The sequence below is a fragment of the Moschus berezovskii genome, chromosome 21 (assembly GCF_049115385.1).
Source record: "Moschus berezovskii isolate FMDL1 chromosome 21, NW_MosBer_1.0, whole genome shotgun sequence".
Classification (NCBI taxonomy): Eukaryota; Metazoa; Chordata; class Mammalia; order Artiodactyla; family Moschidae; genus Moschus; species Moschus berezovskii.
The window spans coordinates 52,905,189-52,921,609 of NC_142480.1; the positions used below are offsets into that span (position 1 = coordinate 52,905,189).

Consider the following 16,421-nt stretch of genomic DNA (forward strand, 5'->3'; position numbering starts at 1 on the left):
TTAGTTCATGAATCCACAGGATATCCATGAAATAGCTCGGGGAGAGGGATGGTTTGCCAACTTTTTCAAATGGCAACAAACTGCATGGTTTAAGCTGTTTGCACAGATTGGTCTAACAAGCCCCATGCAAGGCCTGATAAGGTATCTGAATGATGACTTCAAGTTTAGACTGGTTGACACTATACTCCTATAAAAAGATCGTGACCCTTATTTGCAGTGATTCAACGTTTTATTCTTCTACCCTTTTTGTCCACCTTGGATCCTTCTAGTCCATGGCCGAGGAAACCACTGGAAATGGTAAAGTGGCTGCAAGGTGACCTCAGGGCATTTTTCCAAGCTTCACCCCCTCAATCTCTGCTTCACTCCTCTCAATGCATCCATGTTCTTTAAACTGGCATCTCAGCTGACCTGCATGGTGTTACCCCATTTCAGTTTAATAATCTCACTCCAATCTCATTCTTCTTGCTTAACTTGAGGGCTTTTTATTATTTATTTTAGGGTAAACTATTAGATATTTATTAAATCATGATTCCAACCTTCCTATATTTATTTAGTGTACTTGCATTTCTAAAATAAAAGGAAATAACCTTTCAGAATTGCCATGAAATTTTAGTTAATTTTATTTAGACTGGGAGTACTTTTTAAAGTTCTATTTATGAACTTTTTACTTCTTGTAAGCATGAAACAAAAGTAGAATATCATTTTTGCTGCCTCAAAATATGACAAATCGAAAAAAATCACAGGAGGATATACTACACCCATGATCAAATTTGTTTAGCTGAGAAATTTTTCAAACTTTTCTTTGCTTTGGATTTGGCCTTGGTAAAATATGAATTTTAATCTTCAGCCATTTGTCCTCCTGCAACAATGTATACTGAGGACTTTTTAAAGATAAAGCCCCCTGCCCCTCGCATCCACACTCAACCTACAGATGAAGAACACAGTGTGCCACTGGGGCCATTAGAATGTCGCTGGTCATGACCTCAGCCCTGCACTCTGTCCAAGAAAGGAAACAGGACAGATATAAAGCCCCCGAGTCAGAAACAACAAACCCTGGCTCCCTTGGACACCTGAAGTTCCCTAGCAGGATGTCAGGGTTTCCTGAAGGCTTCCAGGAAAGCCTCAAAGGGCCCCTTCAGTCCAACCTGGGTAGGGCTGACAGAGGAACTTACCAGGAGGGCACTGTAGGTGTAGGGATAGTGGTAAGCCAGATAGCAGACATCTTTGGCATGCGGGAAGGTGACGGCAAAAGTAAGCGTGTAACAGCACTTCCCAGAAGCTGCCCCCATCACGGCTGTTCTCTGGCGATAATGATTTCTAGAAGAGAAGGGAGAGAGAGGAGAATGAGTGAAAGGTGGGAAGAATTGTCATTTAGATACCATAGACCCAAAATCACTGCAGCCATGAAATTAAAAGACACTTGCTTCTTGGAAAAAAAGCTTTGACAAACCTAGACAGTATATCAAAAAGCAGAGACCTTGACTCACTGGAAAAGACTCTGATGCTGGGAGGGATTGGGGGCAGGAGGAGAAGGGGACAACAGAGAATGAGATGGCTGGATGGCATCACCAACTCGATGGACATGGGTTTGAGTGAACTCTGGGAGTTGGTGATGGACAGGGAGGCCTGGCATGCTGTGATTCATGGGGTCGCAAAGAGTTGGACATGACTGAGTGACTGAACTGGACTGAACTGAACTTTGCCAATAAAGGTCCATATAGCCAAAGCTATGGTTTTTCCAGTAGTCATGTACAGATGTGAGAGTAGAACCATAATGAAGGCTGAGCACCGAAGAAATGATGCTTTCAAATTGTGGTGCTGGAGAAGACTCTTGAGAGTCCCTTGGACAGCAAGGAGATCAAACCAGTCAATCCTATTCCCAATTTCCCAAAGGAAATCAACCCTGAATATCCATTGGAAGGATTGACGCTGAAGCTGAAGCTCCAATCCTTTGACCACCTGATGCAAAAAGCCAACTCATTAGAAAAGACTCTGATGGTGGGAAAGATTGAAGGCAAAAGAAGGGGGTGGAAGAGGATGAGATGGTTTAGATAGCATCACTGACTCAATGGACGTGAGTCTGAGTAAACTCAGGGAGATAGTGAAACAGAGGAAAGCCTGATGTGCTGCTGTTCATGGGTTTGCAAAGAGTCGGACATGACTTAGTGACTGAACAACAACGAAGATCAAAAAGCTAGTGAGTGCCTTGGACCCGGATCTGCCTGCACAGCCTCTGTTCTTTCCACAACAATACTTTCTCCCAAAGGCATACATTGTTACCCCCAGCATGGTTCAGCTTCTTACAGCCTGAGAATATATGCTTTCCTTTGTCAAAGATGAAGACCCAATTTTGATACTTCAGAGAACAGTATCAAAGTAAATTGCACCCAGAAGTACATTCCCAGCAATATTTTCCCCACACACTGCCAGTTACACTCCCCTTTTGCCTCTTGATGCTGAGACAGTCTGGCAGGCTTTCCTGAGAAATGCTATCAACAAGGCTGCATTACAATGCAAAATACACCCAGACACAAAAAGATGTAATTCCACCTTTGAACATTAACAACGTTGGCTTTCTTGTCCATTGTGTTTGGGGGTTTCACTGAGGGGAAGGGTGGGGAGAGGGAAGAAATAGCAGGTAATTATTCTGTGTGATCTTGCAAGTATAAAAAATACAGACTACTCTCTTCTGCCTTTTTTACCACTTTCATGACACCTCCCGACAAAGCCAAAACAATCAAGCCATCGAGAAAGGAAGAAACAGAAAATCTACTCTCTTGTTTCTAGTGGTTTGGTGGGTTTTCAACACAAGAAGTCCTCTACATACAGACGAGTTCTGTTCTGAGAGTGTGTTCGTAAGTCAAATTTGTTCTTAACTCCAACAAAGCTGGTCTAGGTATCCAGCTAACACAATCAGTTATATAGGACTATACTGTAAAAGGTCTATAATTCTTTTCACACAAATAATACATAAAAAACACAAAAAAATTAAGAAAACATTTTTCATCTTATAATACAGGACTTATAAAAGTACAGTACAGTAGTATAGTACAACAGCTGGCATGCAGGGGCTAGGATCAAGTGAATAGGCAAGAAGAGTTAGTGATGGAGGAGGGAGAGGAGGTGGAAGATGGTAGAGCTGAAGGGTCATCAGCAACAGGAGACAGAGGGCAAGCTGCGATTTCACTTACACCTGATGTGCCATCACTCACACAGATGGCACAGGTTCTGGTTCCTGGCTGGATTCAATTCTACCTCCCTTTTGAAAAAGCAATTCAGTGATACACGTTCACATCCTTGAGAGTTCAAAACTTGAAGTTTCATATATAGGAGACTTACTGGATTCATAAAACTAAGAATGGGAGGAAGAGAAATTCACGGTTCCATGGACTATGACCTACATTTCTCTTGCCTCAGCTTCTGCCAACATGGCACTCTGGGTCCCTGATCATTCTAGTGAAAGAAAGAAATTCCCAATGATGTAGGTGTCAAATGATGATCCCGCCCAGCTTCTCAGCTTCCTACTAACAGGAGCCACAGCCTTTGTGACTACAGGATTAGAAACTTCAAAAAGGCATCTTCATCCATGGTGCTCTCTGGTCCTTGATACCTAATTGGGTCTACCCTCTCCAGATTTCCCTAAAGTTCTATAGCTTCTCCAGAGCTAAGGTTTTGATTATTAGCAAGTATGTAAAGAAGCAGATGGTAACTCAGAAAGCATGCAGACCACATATGCTCTACCTTTTATTCTCTCTGACTTCACTCGTAAAGGCTCTACCACAAACACTCATTCAGTTTACACTAGCAATTACACCTCTCTTCGAAGTGAAATGAGCCAGTCATCATTTTGGTCAAATGGTCAACATTTTGACAACTAATCAAAATGTGGAAGAGAGTTTTATGCACGAGTGTGAAAGCACACACCTACTACACATACATACTCGTGAAGGTAAAGGCATTACCAAAAGAGGGGTCTAGCTACTCGCCATTCAAAAGCCACTAAAGAGGCCAAGGTGGTGGAAAGGAAAGTTTGCTTTATTTAGATGTTTAGAAGCCAACAACTGGGGGGAGGGTGGACTCCTGTCCAAAGGCCAGTGCCCCCTCACTCCTGACAATCCAGGGGCGAGGGCTTTTATAGACAAAGGAAGGGGGCTTCATGCAGATACAACACACACACAACACAACTGACAGTCATCAGTGGCCTGACCAGCATCATCTTGATTGTTTTAGGTACAGCTAATCCTCAGTTCCAGGATCAGTTTGTTTCCATGCCTTTGAGGCCAGTTCTTGGAATTGTGGCAGCTTATGTCATGGCCAGAGTCTGGTCATCATGTAGCTAACTTATGTCACCTGGTGGGAGTTTCAGTATCTATAAGACAAGTCACAGGATATGGCTCAGAATATTATCTACAGCCCTTGAGAAGGAACTAAGTGTCACTGACTATGCTTAAGGACTACCTTATCATTATTTGTTCTCCTTTGTCTGTTTTCCTTCGTTTCGACATGATCTCACGTCTCTAATTAAATTTGTTCTTTGGCTAAAGATCTTCTACAAACAAAATGCAGGCTAAGAACACGGGGTACAAGGACCATAGTGTCCTGCTCTCTTTCAAAGGCAGGTAAAAACACAACAAGTGCGGTGGGCTTCCCTCATAGTTCAGTCAGCAAATCATCTGTCTGCAATGCAAGAGACCCAGGTTTAATTCCTGGATCAGGAAGATCCCCTGGAAAAGGAAATGGCAAGTTACTCCAGTATTCTTGCCTGGAGAATCCCATGGACAAAGGAGCCTGGCAGGCTCCTTTGGGGTCGCAAGAGTCAGACACGTCTTAGCGACTAAAACCAAACCAGTGCCTTGTAATCCCCAAGTTTTTCACCTAGAAGGAGTAGAACCAGAGCCTGCATCTTTACTCAAGATTAATAAGATGCCCCCAGGGTGAGTGAGGGTGGTCTCATCTTTCATGAGTCTTGTTTCTTTTTAGGTTTCCTACTGTGTAAGTAGGGCTAACCAGGTGGCTCAGTGGCAAAGAAACTGCCTGCTGATGCAGGAGATGTAAGTTCGATCCCTGGTTCAAAAAGATGCCCTGGAGGAGGGCATGGCAACCCACTACAGTATCCTTGCCTGGAGAATCCCATGGACAGAGGAGCCTGGTGGGCTACACCGTCCATAGGGTCATAAAGAGTTGAACACGACTGAAGGGACAAAGCATGCATTCAGGCATACAACAAGCACAGTAAACAGGATTCAACCCCAAATGGGACTGAATGGGATTGTGGGCTATCTCCAAAACCAAGGTTGTTTTTTTCTTTTTTCATTCTATCGTCTGTCTCATAAGAATGGATAAAAAGACAAGTAGTCTTTAGGTTTAATACAGCAAGAATTTGAAGTTTAGGTTTTCATAAATCAGGGCTACCTATAAACAAAGTCTAAAATAATTGAATGCTAAATAATTCAGAGGAGAGCTAATGAAAGTTATTTATTTACTATCATTCTTTATGTCACCAGTATTTGATGCCACTAAGATGCTTCTATTAATTATTAATCATTGCTAACATTTACGGAACATCTAGTACACACCAGACACTGTTTTAAGAGTCCCATGGACTTTATCTTATTTCATTTCATCTTCAGCCCAGATTTATCAAGTGGATACCATTAACATCCCCTTTTACTGATGAGGAATCTGAAGTTGAGAGAGGTTGGAATAATTGCCCCAAGATCACATCATTAATGAGTGGTAGAACTTTCTCTACTTGATCTGTTCTTCTAGTGGGAAAAGAAGCCTGGGGAAACTCAAGTGTGCTCTCAGATTAGACCTTAGATGCATTGTGCACGCATGCTAAGTTGCTTCAGTCATGTCCAGCTCTGTGTGACTCTATGGACTGTAGCCCGCCAGGCTCCTCTGTCCAAGGGATTCTTCAGGCAAGACTATTGGAGTGAGATGCCTGCTCTCCTCTAGGGGATCGTCCCGACCCAGGGATCAAACCTGCATCTCTTAGGTCTCCTGCACTGGCAGGCGAATTCTTTACAACTAGTGTCATCTGGGAAAGTGAAAGTCACTCAATCATGTCTGACTGTTTGCAACTCCATGGACTATCCAGTCCATGGAATTCTCCAGGCCAGAATACTGGAGTGGGTTCCCTTTCCCTTCTCCAGGGGATCCTTCCAGCCCAGGGATCGAACCCAGGTCTCCTGCATTGCAGGCAGATTCTTTACCATCTAAGCCACCAGGGAAGGCTAAGAATAATGAAGTGGGTAGCCTATCCCTTCTCCAGTGGATCTTCCTGATGCAGGAATCAAACTGGAGTCTCCTGCATTGCAGGAGGTTTCTTTACCAACTGAGCTATCATCTGGGAAGCCCCCTGGATATGTCATCTTGGGTCAAGGATAATACGGAGAGATCAGTCATTCCACAGTTAAAAGGCTCCCCTCTGCTTTTTCATTCCCTGAACCATTTATCTTTGGAAGGATCTGCACTTTTATAATCACAAAGCCTTCAATGAAGCAAGGCGCAAAGTACACAAATGCATAGTTATGAACTCCATCTATTTCCATTTGTACTTTAAAACAGGCCGGGAAGTCATATTTTTTATTTTATTTTTGGGGAGCCTTTTTTTTTCTGTGTGTGTGCATGAAAGCAGTAAATGCCAAGACAGAAAGGGAATTAGATAATCTCATAATGATGATGGCTATGTTTAACATGGGTGTATCGTTTCACTTTACAGGATCTAACAAGGCAGAGCTGCCAAGTCACCAGGCTGCCCTGTGTCTGTGGCGTTTCTAATATTCTGGAGAGCACCAAATCTCTCTCCTGAGATCCCCGGCAAGGATGCGCAACGGCAGAGCTCTTGTATGACATTCATCTTCATGAGTGAGCTGTTTCATCCCCTCTCACAAGCAGAGATAAATGTCAGAAGAGATCAGTCGTGGTGTATTACATGGCCACTCTGAGTGGGCAGCTCCTCTCCCTCTGCCCTTCAGCAAAAAAAGAAAAAAAAATTACTTTAGACCAGATCTGAGAGAGAATTCAAAAAGGTGTGTGGCTGTGTATGTTCAAGGGAGAAGCAGGCCTCGGGGAAGTAAATAAAGCAGAAACTAAAACTGCCCTGGCTTACGTTTATGAGAGGCATGGAAAAACAAGCCTGTCCATTTCTTTCTTCCCTTGGAGGATCCCATTTGGTTTTCTGGCTTAGTGGTCTGTAAGGTGGGTGGGCGCAGGGGTGGGATGGAGGTACTCCAGAAAAGGGGCAAGAAGATCAAATCAACTGAACACGGGGAGAAGATTTGAGAATTCCCCTTTAAATGCATCATGGTCTTAGAAGAAAGAAACAAAGTTACCTGGGGCTTAATATAAGGATTGACACTGCTTCCGGTATTCTGTGCAAATCAACCTACTGTGATGAGCAATTGTGAAACAAGCTAGATTTCAGAGTCAGGAAAAACACTGACTGAAACCGCCCACCCTGACGAGGCTCCACAGCAACCACTTGCATGAGTTATTTCACAACAGGAGGTCCTGGTAAGGAATAATGGGACTAACAAGCCATCATCAACCAGAAGAATTCAGGAAAGGTCAAAAGGAGACAAGCATGTCCAGTCAACCTCCCAGAATCCTTCTCGCTGGACTCCATATTGGTTGAGCAATGCACACACCTCCAGGAAGGAACCCAAGTCAGAACGACTGGCCAGAGACAACCCAGAAACTAATCCCATCACCGTAAAACCCGAGATGGCGATCCACGTGTCAGAGCAGTCCTCCTGGGTTCCCTTACCCTGCCCTCCACCTGGGCCCCACCTTAACAATAAACTCCTGATTTGTCAGTGTCTCCTTGGACAATTCACTTCCCAGTGTTAGATAAGGACCCACTCTCAGGTCCTGGAAGGGGTCCCCCTTCCTGCAACAAGTGTAACAGTGTTATCCATTCTTCTCTGTTGTTTTCCAGGGCTAGAATATGAAAAATATATTTAGATGGGGAAACAGTGGAAACAGTGTCAGACTTTATTTTTTTGGGCTCCAAAATCACTGTGGATGCTGATTGCAGCCATGAAATTAAAAGACGCTTACTCCTTGGAAGGAAAGTTATGACCAACCTAGATAGCATGTTAAAAAGCAGAGACATTACTTTGCCAACAAAGGTCCGTCTAGTCAAGGCTATGGTTTTTCCCGTGGTCATGTATGGATGTGAGAGTTGGACTGTGAAGAAAGCTGATCGCCGAAGAATTGATGCTTTTGAACTGTGGTGCTGGAGAAGACTCTTGAGAGTCCCTTGGACTGCAAGGAGATCCAACCAGTCCATTCTAAAGGAGATCAATCCTGGGTATTCATTGGAAGGACTGATGCTAAAACTGAAACTCCAATACTTTGGCCACCTCATGCGATGAGTTGACTCACTGGAAAAGACTCTGATGCTGGGAGGGATTGGGGGTGGGAGGAGACGGGGGCGACAGAGAATGAGATTGCTGGATGGCATCACCAACTCAATGGACATGAGTTTGAGTGAACTCCGGGAGTTGGTGATGGACAGGGAGGCCTGGCGTGCTGTGATTCATGGGGTCGCAAAGAGTCGGACACGACTGAGTGACTAAACTGAACTGAACTGATTACATTGCATATCGATGGTTTTCATATGTCAGATAAGTATGGATTGCTACACAGGAGGATTCCTGAGGGAGGGATAGGAATAGCTCACCATCTCTCTCCTTCTTTTGATGCTAGCTTCTGGCAAGGTATTTAAATTTGCAGAAGACTTCTCAAATGGATTTACAGATTATATTATCTAAATTAAACCCTACAATACAGACAATTCATTTTTTTTCTAAATTTGGCTTGGAATTCAGAGATTGATAATAACATTACATTTTAAGCATGAATGACAAAGAGAATGGAAGAACTGACATGATCTACCTCCTACTCTTCAAGCTAGCTCTTTCTCAAGAATTCTTATTTGAAAAAAAAAAAAGAATTCTTATTTGCGTAAAAATTCACTAATTAGATCTGGGGAGTTAACCACAATTTTTCAAAATTATCCACCAGACACTTTGCAACTATATTTTTCATGGTCAACTTTAAGGGTACAGGATGCCCTGAGTTATCAATAGTATAAAAATAGAATAATTTTACATTTAAAATGTAAAGATTTAAATTTTAAATTATTTTTCTCATCTTTTCCCCGTGATTTAAAATTCTTAACTTTTTGCATGTTTTCTAAGTGTACATAATATATTAGTACAGCAGGACTTATATAATTGAATTTTTAAAATTTTGAACAAATTATAAAAGTCCATGGATTGGGGCTTCTCTGCTGGTCCAGTGGTTAAGAATCCACCTGCCAATACAGGGGACACAGGTTCAATCCCTAATCTGGGAGGATCCGACATGCCATTGAGCAACTAAGCCCCCGTGTGCCACAGCTGCTGAGCCTGCAGGCCTAGGGCCCATGCTCTGCAACAAGAGAAGCCGCTGCAATGAGAAGCCTGCATGTCAAAACTAGAGAGTAGCCCCCGGTCACCTCAAGTAAAGAAAGCCCATGCTCAGCAGCGAAGACTCGGCACAGTCAGAGATAAATCAATCAATCTTTAAAAAAAAATCCATGGATCAATATATGTTATCAAAATACTTTGGAGATCACTTTTTAAGTCATAATGCTCAGACCCAAAAAGCAGTCAGCCCATTTTCTTAATCGATCATTATTGCTATCACTTCTTAAGGGAAATGAATATCCCATTCTTCCTGAGTGCTCTCTTTTTTCCTTTCACCCTCCCATGGATATACTCAGGTACCATGGCTCATGGTTCTTTCCACAATAAGCACCCAGCCTATCCTTTAGAACGTGGTACTAAATCTAAAAATGTAAACAGTCAAAGGACTTCTGAGCTTCTGATGACAGATCAGAGACAAAGAAATAAGGAGGCAAAGTTCTCCCAAATAAATATATCAGACAGAATAAAAGCAGGGATGAAGAAAAAAATAATCTTCTAGAGCAGAGTGAAAAATTAACATTATATATTAATGCATATGGTGCCTCAGATGGTAAAGTATCTGCCTGCAATGCAGGAGACCCAGGTTTGATCCCTGGGTCAGGAAGATCCCCTGGAGAAGGAAATGGCAACTACTCCAGCATTCTTGCCTGGAATATCCCATGGTCAGAGGAGCCTGATAGGTTACAGTCCATGGGGTCACAAAGAGTCAGACACAACTAAGTGACTTCACTTTCACTTTTTCATGGAATGTAGAAAGATAGTACAGATGAGCCTGTTTGTGGGGCAGGAATTAGAGAACAGACAGGAGAACAGACCTAGGGATACAGGAGGGAAAGGGGAGGGTGAGACAAATAGCAGGATTAAGTCTGACATATGTGCATTGCCATGTGTAAAATAGACAGCTAGTGGGAAGCTGCTGTATAACACAGGGAGCTCAGCTCAGTGCTCTGTGATGACCTACAAGGGTGCGATGGGGAGGGTGGAAGGGGAGTGGGAGTCTCTATAGGGAAGATATATATATATACGTATAGCTGATTCACTTCATTGTACAGTAGAAACCAACACAACATTGAAAAGCAATTATACTCCAGTAAAAAAAAATTAAAAGTCAATGATTCACTCTAATAGAAAGAAGATGCAATTAATTGCAATAAAATACCATATATATTTTTTTAAAAGATTGTGATAAGTTTAAGAGGGAAGCAAATACATTTTCTAATCCAAGGCATTTTACCGTAGGGAAAATTACTCTGATTTGTGGTTGAATAGAGATACACATATCTATCCTGTTGTTAGATCACGTTATTGGAAATATGTTAACACAATGTGGCCAATCATTGTAAAACAAGCTATGTGACAGTGTAGCAGTCTTATCCATTCATCTGCTTGGATTCATGGTTGGAAGATGAAAAATGAATTACATTACACATGCATGGTTTTCATGTTACCCCTCTGTTGCTCTTTAATCACATAACAATTGTCTTGTTAATGAATCTAAAAGCTATTAACATTAACACAGGCATTCTTTAGGCCAAGGCTCTGCTTTGGGATATCTGATTTCTTCTTTCTCTTCTGGGCAAATGCTTAGTCCCCTTAAGGTGATGCTTTATATTCCTGCCCAAGGAAGCAGCCTCTAGGGGGAGCTATTCCCTCTCCACCCCTATTCCCTCTCCACCCCCATGCTTGTCTGCTGCTGCTGCTGTTAAGTCGCTAATATAATCTTATCTCTGAAATTGCCTTTTTAAGTTGAAGATCCTTCTCTTTTGATGGCCTTCCTTATGCTAGCAGTGCATAGCATGAATTATTTCATGCACTAAACTACAGGCTCAAGAACTCCTTCCGCAAGGGGCCAGATACACTTTCTAGCTGGCGGCCAGGTGTCTTTGGCAGCTTGGAGAAGGAAATGGCAACCCACTCCAGTGTTCTTGCCTGGAGAATCCCAGGGACGGTGGAGCCTGGTGGGCTGTCGTCTATGAGTCTCCTACTAAGCTACAGACCCCAGACTGCTGCAAGCTGGGCCTTTCATGTTTATTTAGGATTACTATTTCTTAAGGACACCACTTAAAAGCTAATCCTTTCTAAAACTTTTCATATATTTATGTACTCTATTGGCTTTTTATTTTTAAGATCCCTGTGCTGGGTCTTCATAGCTGCCTGGGTTTTCTCTAGTTGCAGCAAGCAAGGGCTACTCTCTAGTTGCGATGTGCAGGCTTCTCATTGCGGTGGCTTTTCCCATGGCGAGTACAGGCTCTAGGACACGCAGGCTTCGGTAGTTGTGGCACACAGTCTCAGCTGCACCGTGGCACGTGGGATCTTCTTGGACAAGGGACTGAACCCATGTTCCCTGCATTGGCAGGTGGACTGTTAACCACTGGACCACCAGGGAAGTCCTAAAAGTTATTCTTGATACACCAACATCCAAATTTATCTTTCATTATTTTCCATGGCAGCTATGGCACCTATCACTGTAAGGTGATTTTATTCTCAGTCTCCGTAGACCATAAAAATATCCTAAGAGTCTATAGCTAGGTGGGCAAGAAAGTAACTGCTATGGAAATTAAACAAAAGTGTATGATTTTGCTACTGTTCTGAAGAATATAAGGAAAATACTAGCCTACCCAGGTCCATATTCTAATACATGCAAGACTGAAGGCTGTCGACTCTTTTATTATTAGTATAAACTGCTAGCCCAGCTTTGTGCTTTATAGACTGTCCTTGCTTTGTGGTGATGTTTGCCCTTATGTCTGGTAGAGCAATAAGGCTCTAGACCTTCCTCTCTGTCAATGCTCCTGCCCTCACAGTCTCAAAAACCAAGAGTCATAAGCATTTTTCACTCTCTTTCTTTTTGATATTTGTAGCAATCTTAAACTCTCCAATGCCTGATAATATTCTCTAGGGCCCCTTGTCATCTCAGAAAGAGATACAACTTACTTTATCCCAGAAAATAGGTAGTAGCCTATCAATTTTTACAAGAAACTAGCAATGAGCTAATAATTAATTACATCACTTCTACCTGTCCACAATTCCTGTTTTGTTTTTTTCTTTTTTCTGGTCTTATAAATTTCTATTTTATTTTCTATCAAAGGAAACTGCACAAATAAGCAATTCATGGGCCTGGAATGCATTTGTTTTATCAAAATACATGGATAATTCAAATTTCATTACAACTTTACAGGATAAATTGATGAAACTGGCTACTGATCAAGAGTTGAAGATGAATTCTGAAAATACTTTTCTCTTTTACTTTTTTCCAAAACGCTATCTTGCTGTGGAGGAATAGTTACTTAAGTGTATTTGTCACATATTCATGCTTACCTACTTTGGAAAACTGAAGTGCAGGATGGATAAGAATAAGCCAGAATATCTGAGACATTTTTGTTCACTGAGACAAATGGAAATAGAAAGGAAACTGAAGGCTGATGCACTAGTCATAGGATAAGTCTGTATCCAACAACAAAATCTAAAGGTTTTGATGTGTTTGAATAAGAATAGATGACTTTTCACAAAACCAAAAGATAATTCTTGTGGTCTGCTGTGGGTGTCATTTAATGTGCTTATGCTTCTGAAAGACACAGCATTTGTCATTGAGAGGGTGATGAGAAAACCAGAAAAGCACAGATTGATCAGGTTTATAAGATTAAAATGGAGAAGCAGGAAGGACTTCCTGGTGGTCCAGTGGCTAGACTCCATGCTCCCAATGTAGGGAGCCCAGGTTCAATCCCTGGTCAGGGAACTAGAGCCTGTATGCCACAACTAAGACCTGTCACAGAGAAATAAACAAACAGTAAATAAATATTTTTTAAAGACATTTTTTAAAATGGAGAAGTAGGAAGTTGAGAAAGAATAAAAGAGCAAGGGAAGCTAACAGTCTAACTTACTTGTAATAACAGATGTCGTAGCCCGTCCGTACCCAGGTGGGCCTGCCAAGAAGAGCCTCCTTCACTGAATACAGAGTCAGCTGCATCCCTACACAAAATAAAGGCAGGATTAATCCATGACGGGGGTAAAAAGGAAAGGAGAGTTGTGGTAGGCTGAATAACAGCCTTGAACATATCCAGATCTTGGACCTTCCCTGGCAGTCCAGTAGTTAAGACTCTGAATTTCCATTGCAGGGGGGTACAAGCTTGATCCTGGGCTTCCCTGGTGGCTCAGACAATAAAGAATGTGCTTGCAATGCAGGAGACCAGGGTTCTATCCCTGAGTCAGAAAGATCCCCTGGAAAAGGGAATGGCAACCTACTGCAGGCTTCTTGCCTGGAGAATTCCATGGACAGGGGAGCCTGACAGGCTAACCACACGGGTTTGCAAAGAGTCGGACATGACTGAGCGACTAACACTTTCGGGAACTAAGATCTCTCATGCCACACTGTGTGGCCAAAAATAAATAAATAAATAAAATAACATTAGGAGTATCCAAAAAATAAAAAAGATACCCAGGTCTTAACCCTTGGGACCTGTGTGTTAACCTTCTATGACAAAAGAGACTTTGTGGATGTGATTAAATTAAGTATCTTTAGAGGAGGAGATCCTGTTTGTCCCTAAATTCAATCACACATGTCTTTCCAAGAGAGAGGCTGGGCGAGGTTTGATTTTAGAGGAGAAGCAACGTGATTGAAGCAGAGAGATTTGAAGATGCTCTGACAGTGAAGATGGAGGAAGAGGCCATGAGCCAAGGAATGTAAGGAATACAGCTCTAAAAGCTGGAAAACAAAAATAAATAATCTGCTAGACTTTCCAGAGGAAGCCTTCCAATGCCTTGACTTAAGCCCAGGGAAACTGATTTGGGACTTGTGGACTTCAGAACTGTAAAAGAATACATTTGTCTTCTTTAAAACCACAAAATATCAGACAATTTGTTACAACAGCTACAGCAAGTGAATTCAAGTGTCAAGGATTCCCTTTTCTCTTTCTGTACCAGCAAAAGTCTATTTCATTACTGCAAAACAGATACAATGTCCTATGCTCGAGCCTGGAGATGTAGGAATATTTTTTTCTTTACTTAAAGCCACTTAGCACATTAGTATATGAGCCAACAGTAACAGGCAGAACTTCCAGTTTCTAGAAACATTCAAGATAAATATGGGCTCCTAATCACTCTTTGTCCCTTGAATGTCTCCTCTAAAACTGCCATAGGTATTAGGGGAGAATTTAAACGTTCTCCACTGTTTTCTGAGAGTGTTTGCATTGTCCCGTTGAATTGGGCTGTTTGCCTGTCTGTCACAAACAGAGCCATGTGTGTGCTCCTGGGCGATTCACGGGATGGAGAGAAGAACAAGGGAGAGGGCTCACTGACTTCAAAAAGTTTAGGCTGAGACAGGGAGGCAGGTAGTTGTGAAAAGTTACGTGAGGTACAGTAAGTCCCCTACATACAAACAAGTTCTGTTCCAAGAGAGCATTCCTAAGTCCAATTTGTTCATAAGTCCAATAAGTTAGCCTCGGTACCCAAATACCATACTCAGTTGTATAGTACGGTACTGTAATAGGTCTATGATACTTTGCACAGAAATTACAGATAGCAAACACAAATCTATTTTTTTAGATTTTAATCTCATAGAACAGTACCTGGAAAAGTACGGGAGTACCGTACAACAGCTGGCACTCAGGGGCTGGCATCGAGTGAACAGGCAAGAAGAGTTACTGATGGAGGAGGGAGGGGGGTGGGAGCTGGTAGAGCTGAGGGGTCATCAGCAACAGGAGACAGAGGGCGAGCTACAGTGTCACTCAAGCCTGATCTTGATGGCATAGGTTCTGATTCCTTGCTAGATTCAGTTCTATCTACTATCTTAAAAAAAAATGATCCAGTGATTCCTGGATTGTAATGTACCAGCTACATCACCACTGTTTTATGCTTGCTTCCATGCATCATGGGTTTGAGCTAAAGATGCTGTACCACTGTACTCTATACATTATGGACAGTACACAAAAGAACAACTATTTACAGGGCATGCACGGGGGTGACAATGCACACCACACACATGAACCAACTTCAGTGACTGGATGTGCAAATGCACGTTTGCATCTTGGAAAGTTTGCAACGTGAAGGCTCATATGCAGGGGACTTCATTTAGCTACTTTGCATGGGAGAAGGCGCGTTTCCCATTACTTTCCCACAGTAAAAATCTGCTCTAGGTTGGAGGCTTTCTTGCCATTTAGGTTAACGAAAAGGTACCATCCCAACTTCAAACCCTATGCAACCCAAGCAGAGCTTGGTCCAAGCCTGGTCCAACACTCAAAAGTGACACCATTTTTGGCATTGTTGAGAAAGTCCCTCTTCCCTGAGTGCACATACCATAGTTGAACTGGCTGTTGGGCTTCTCACAGTTGATGATGTTGAAGCGGTAGGGGACAGCAGCCTTCATACCGCTCACCTTGAAGTAGAACCACTGCTGGTGCTGCGTGCTATTCACATCAGCATTGACCAGTAAGTCGTACTCAAACCTGCAAAGGCAGAAGCAAAACGGGTGGGTTAAAAGCCTTCAAGAGCCCTTCCAACAATGAGAAGTCCACATGTCTCAGGTTCTGGATGACAGATCTAAGACCCAGGATCTCAGATGGCTGGTAAGCTTTAGTTTTCATCCTTGTCTCGCAATTTTGGACACTGGCTCTAGAAATTTAAGGAGAGGGAAGCAGTATCCTGGTATTAAAAGAGTCCAATTAGAGCACATCTTTTTATTAAACAGTAAGAAAGCTTCAAGTTGTCATGTACGGATGTCACACTTTGACCATAAAGAAGGCTGAGTGCCAAAGAATTGATGCTTTTGAATTGTGGTGATAGAGAAGACTCTTGAGAGTCCCTTGGACTGCAAGGAGATCAAACAAACCCTACAGACACGAATTTGAGCAAACTCTGGGAGATAGTGGAGGACAGAGGAGCCTAGCGTGCTGCAGTCCATGGGGTCACAAAGACCCAGACATGACTTAGCAGCTGAATGACGACAGTAAC

The 16,421-nt window shown here is 42.5% G+C and overlaps 1 protein-coding gene across 2 annotated transcripts in view; it reads right to left on the minus strand.

The window, feature by feature from the left end:
• AGBL1 (AGBL carboxypeptidase 1) overlaps window positions 1-16,421 on the minus strand; it is a 943,700-nt gene that overhangs the window by 738,022 nt on the left and 189,257 nt on the right. For both annotated transcript variants that reach the window (XM_088829673.1, XM_055417758.2), the window contains exons 14-16: window positions 15,768-15,916; window positions 13,358-13,445; window positions 1,173-1,317 (exon numbers count right to left, since the gene is read on the minus strand). In XM_088829673.1, the coding sequence (XP_088685799.1) occupies window positions 1,173-1,317; window positions 13,358-13,445; window positions 15,768-15,916 (382 nt within the window). The remainder of the gene's footprint in view (window positions 1-1,172; window positions 1,318-13,357; window positions 13,446-15,767; window positions 15,917-16,421) is intronic.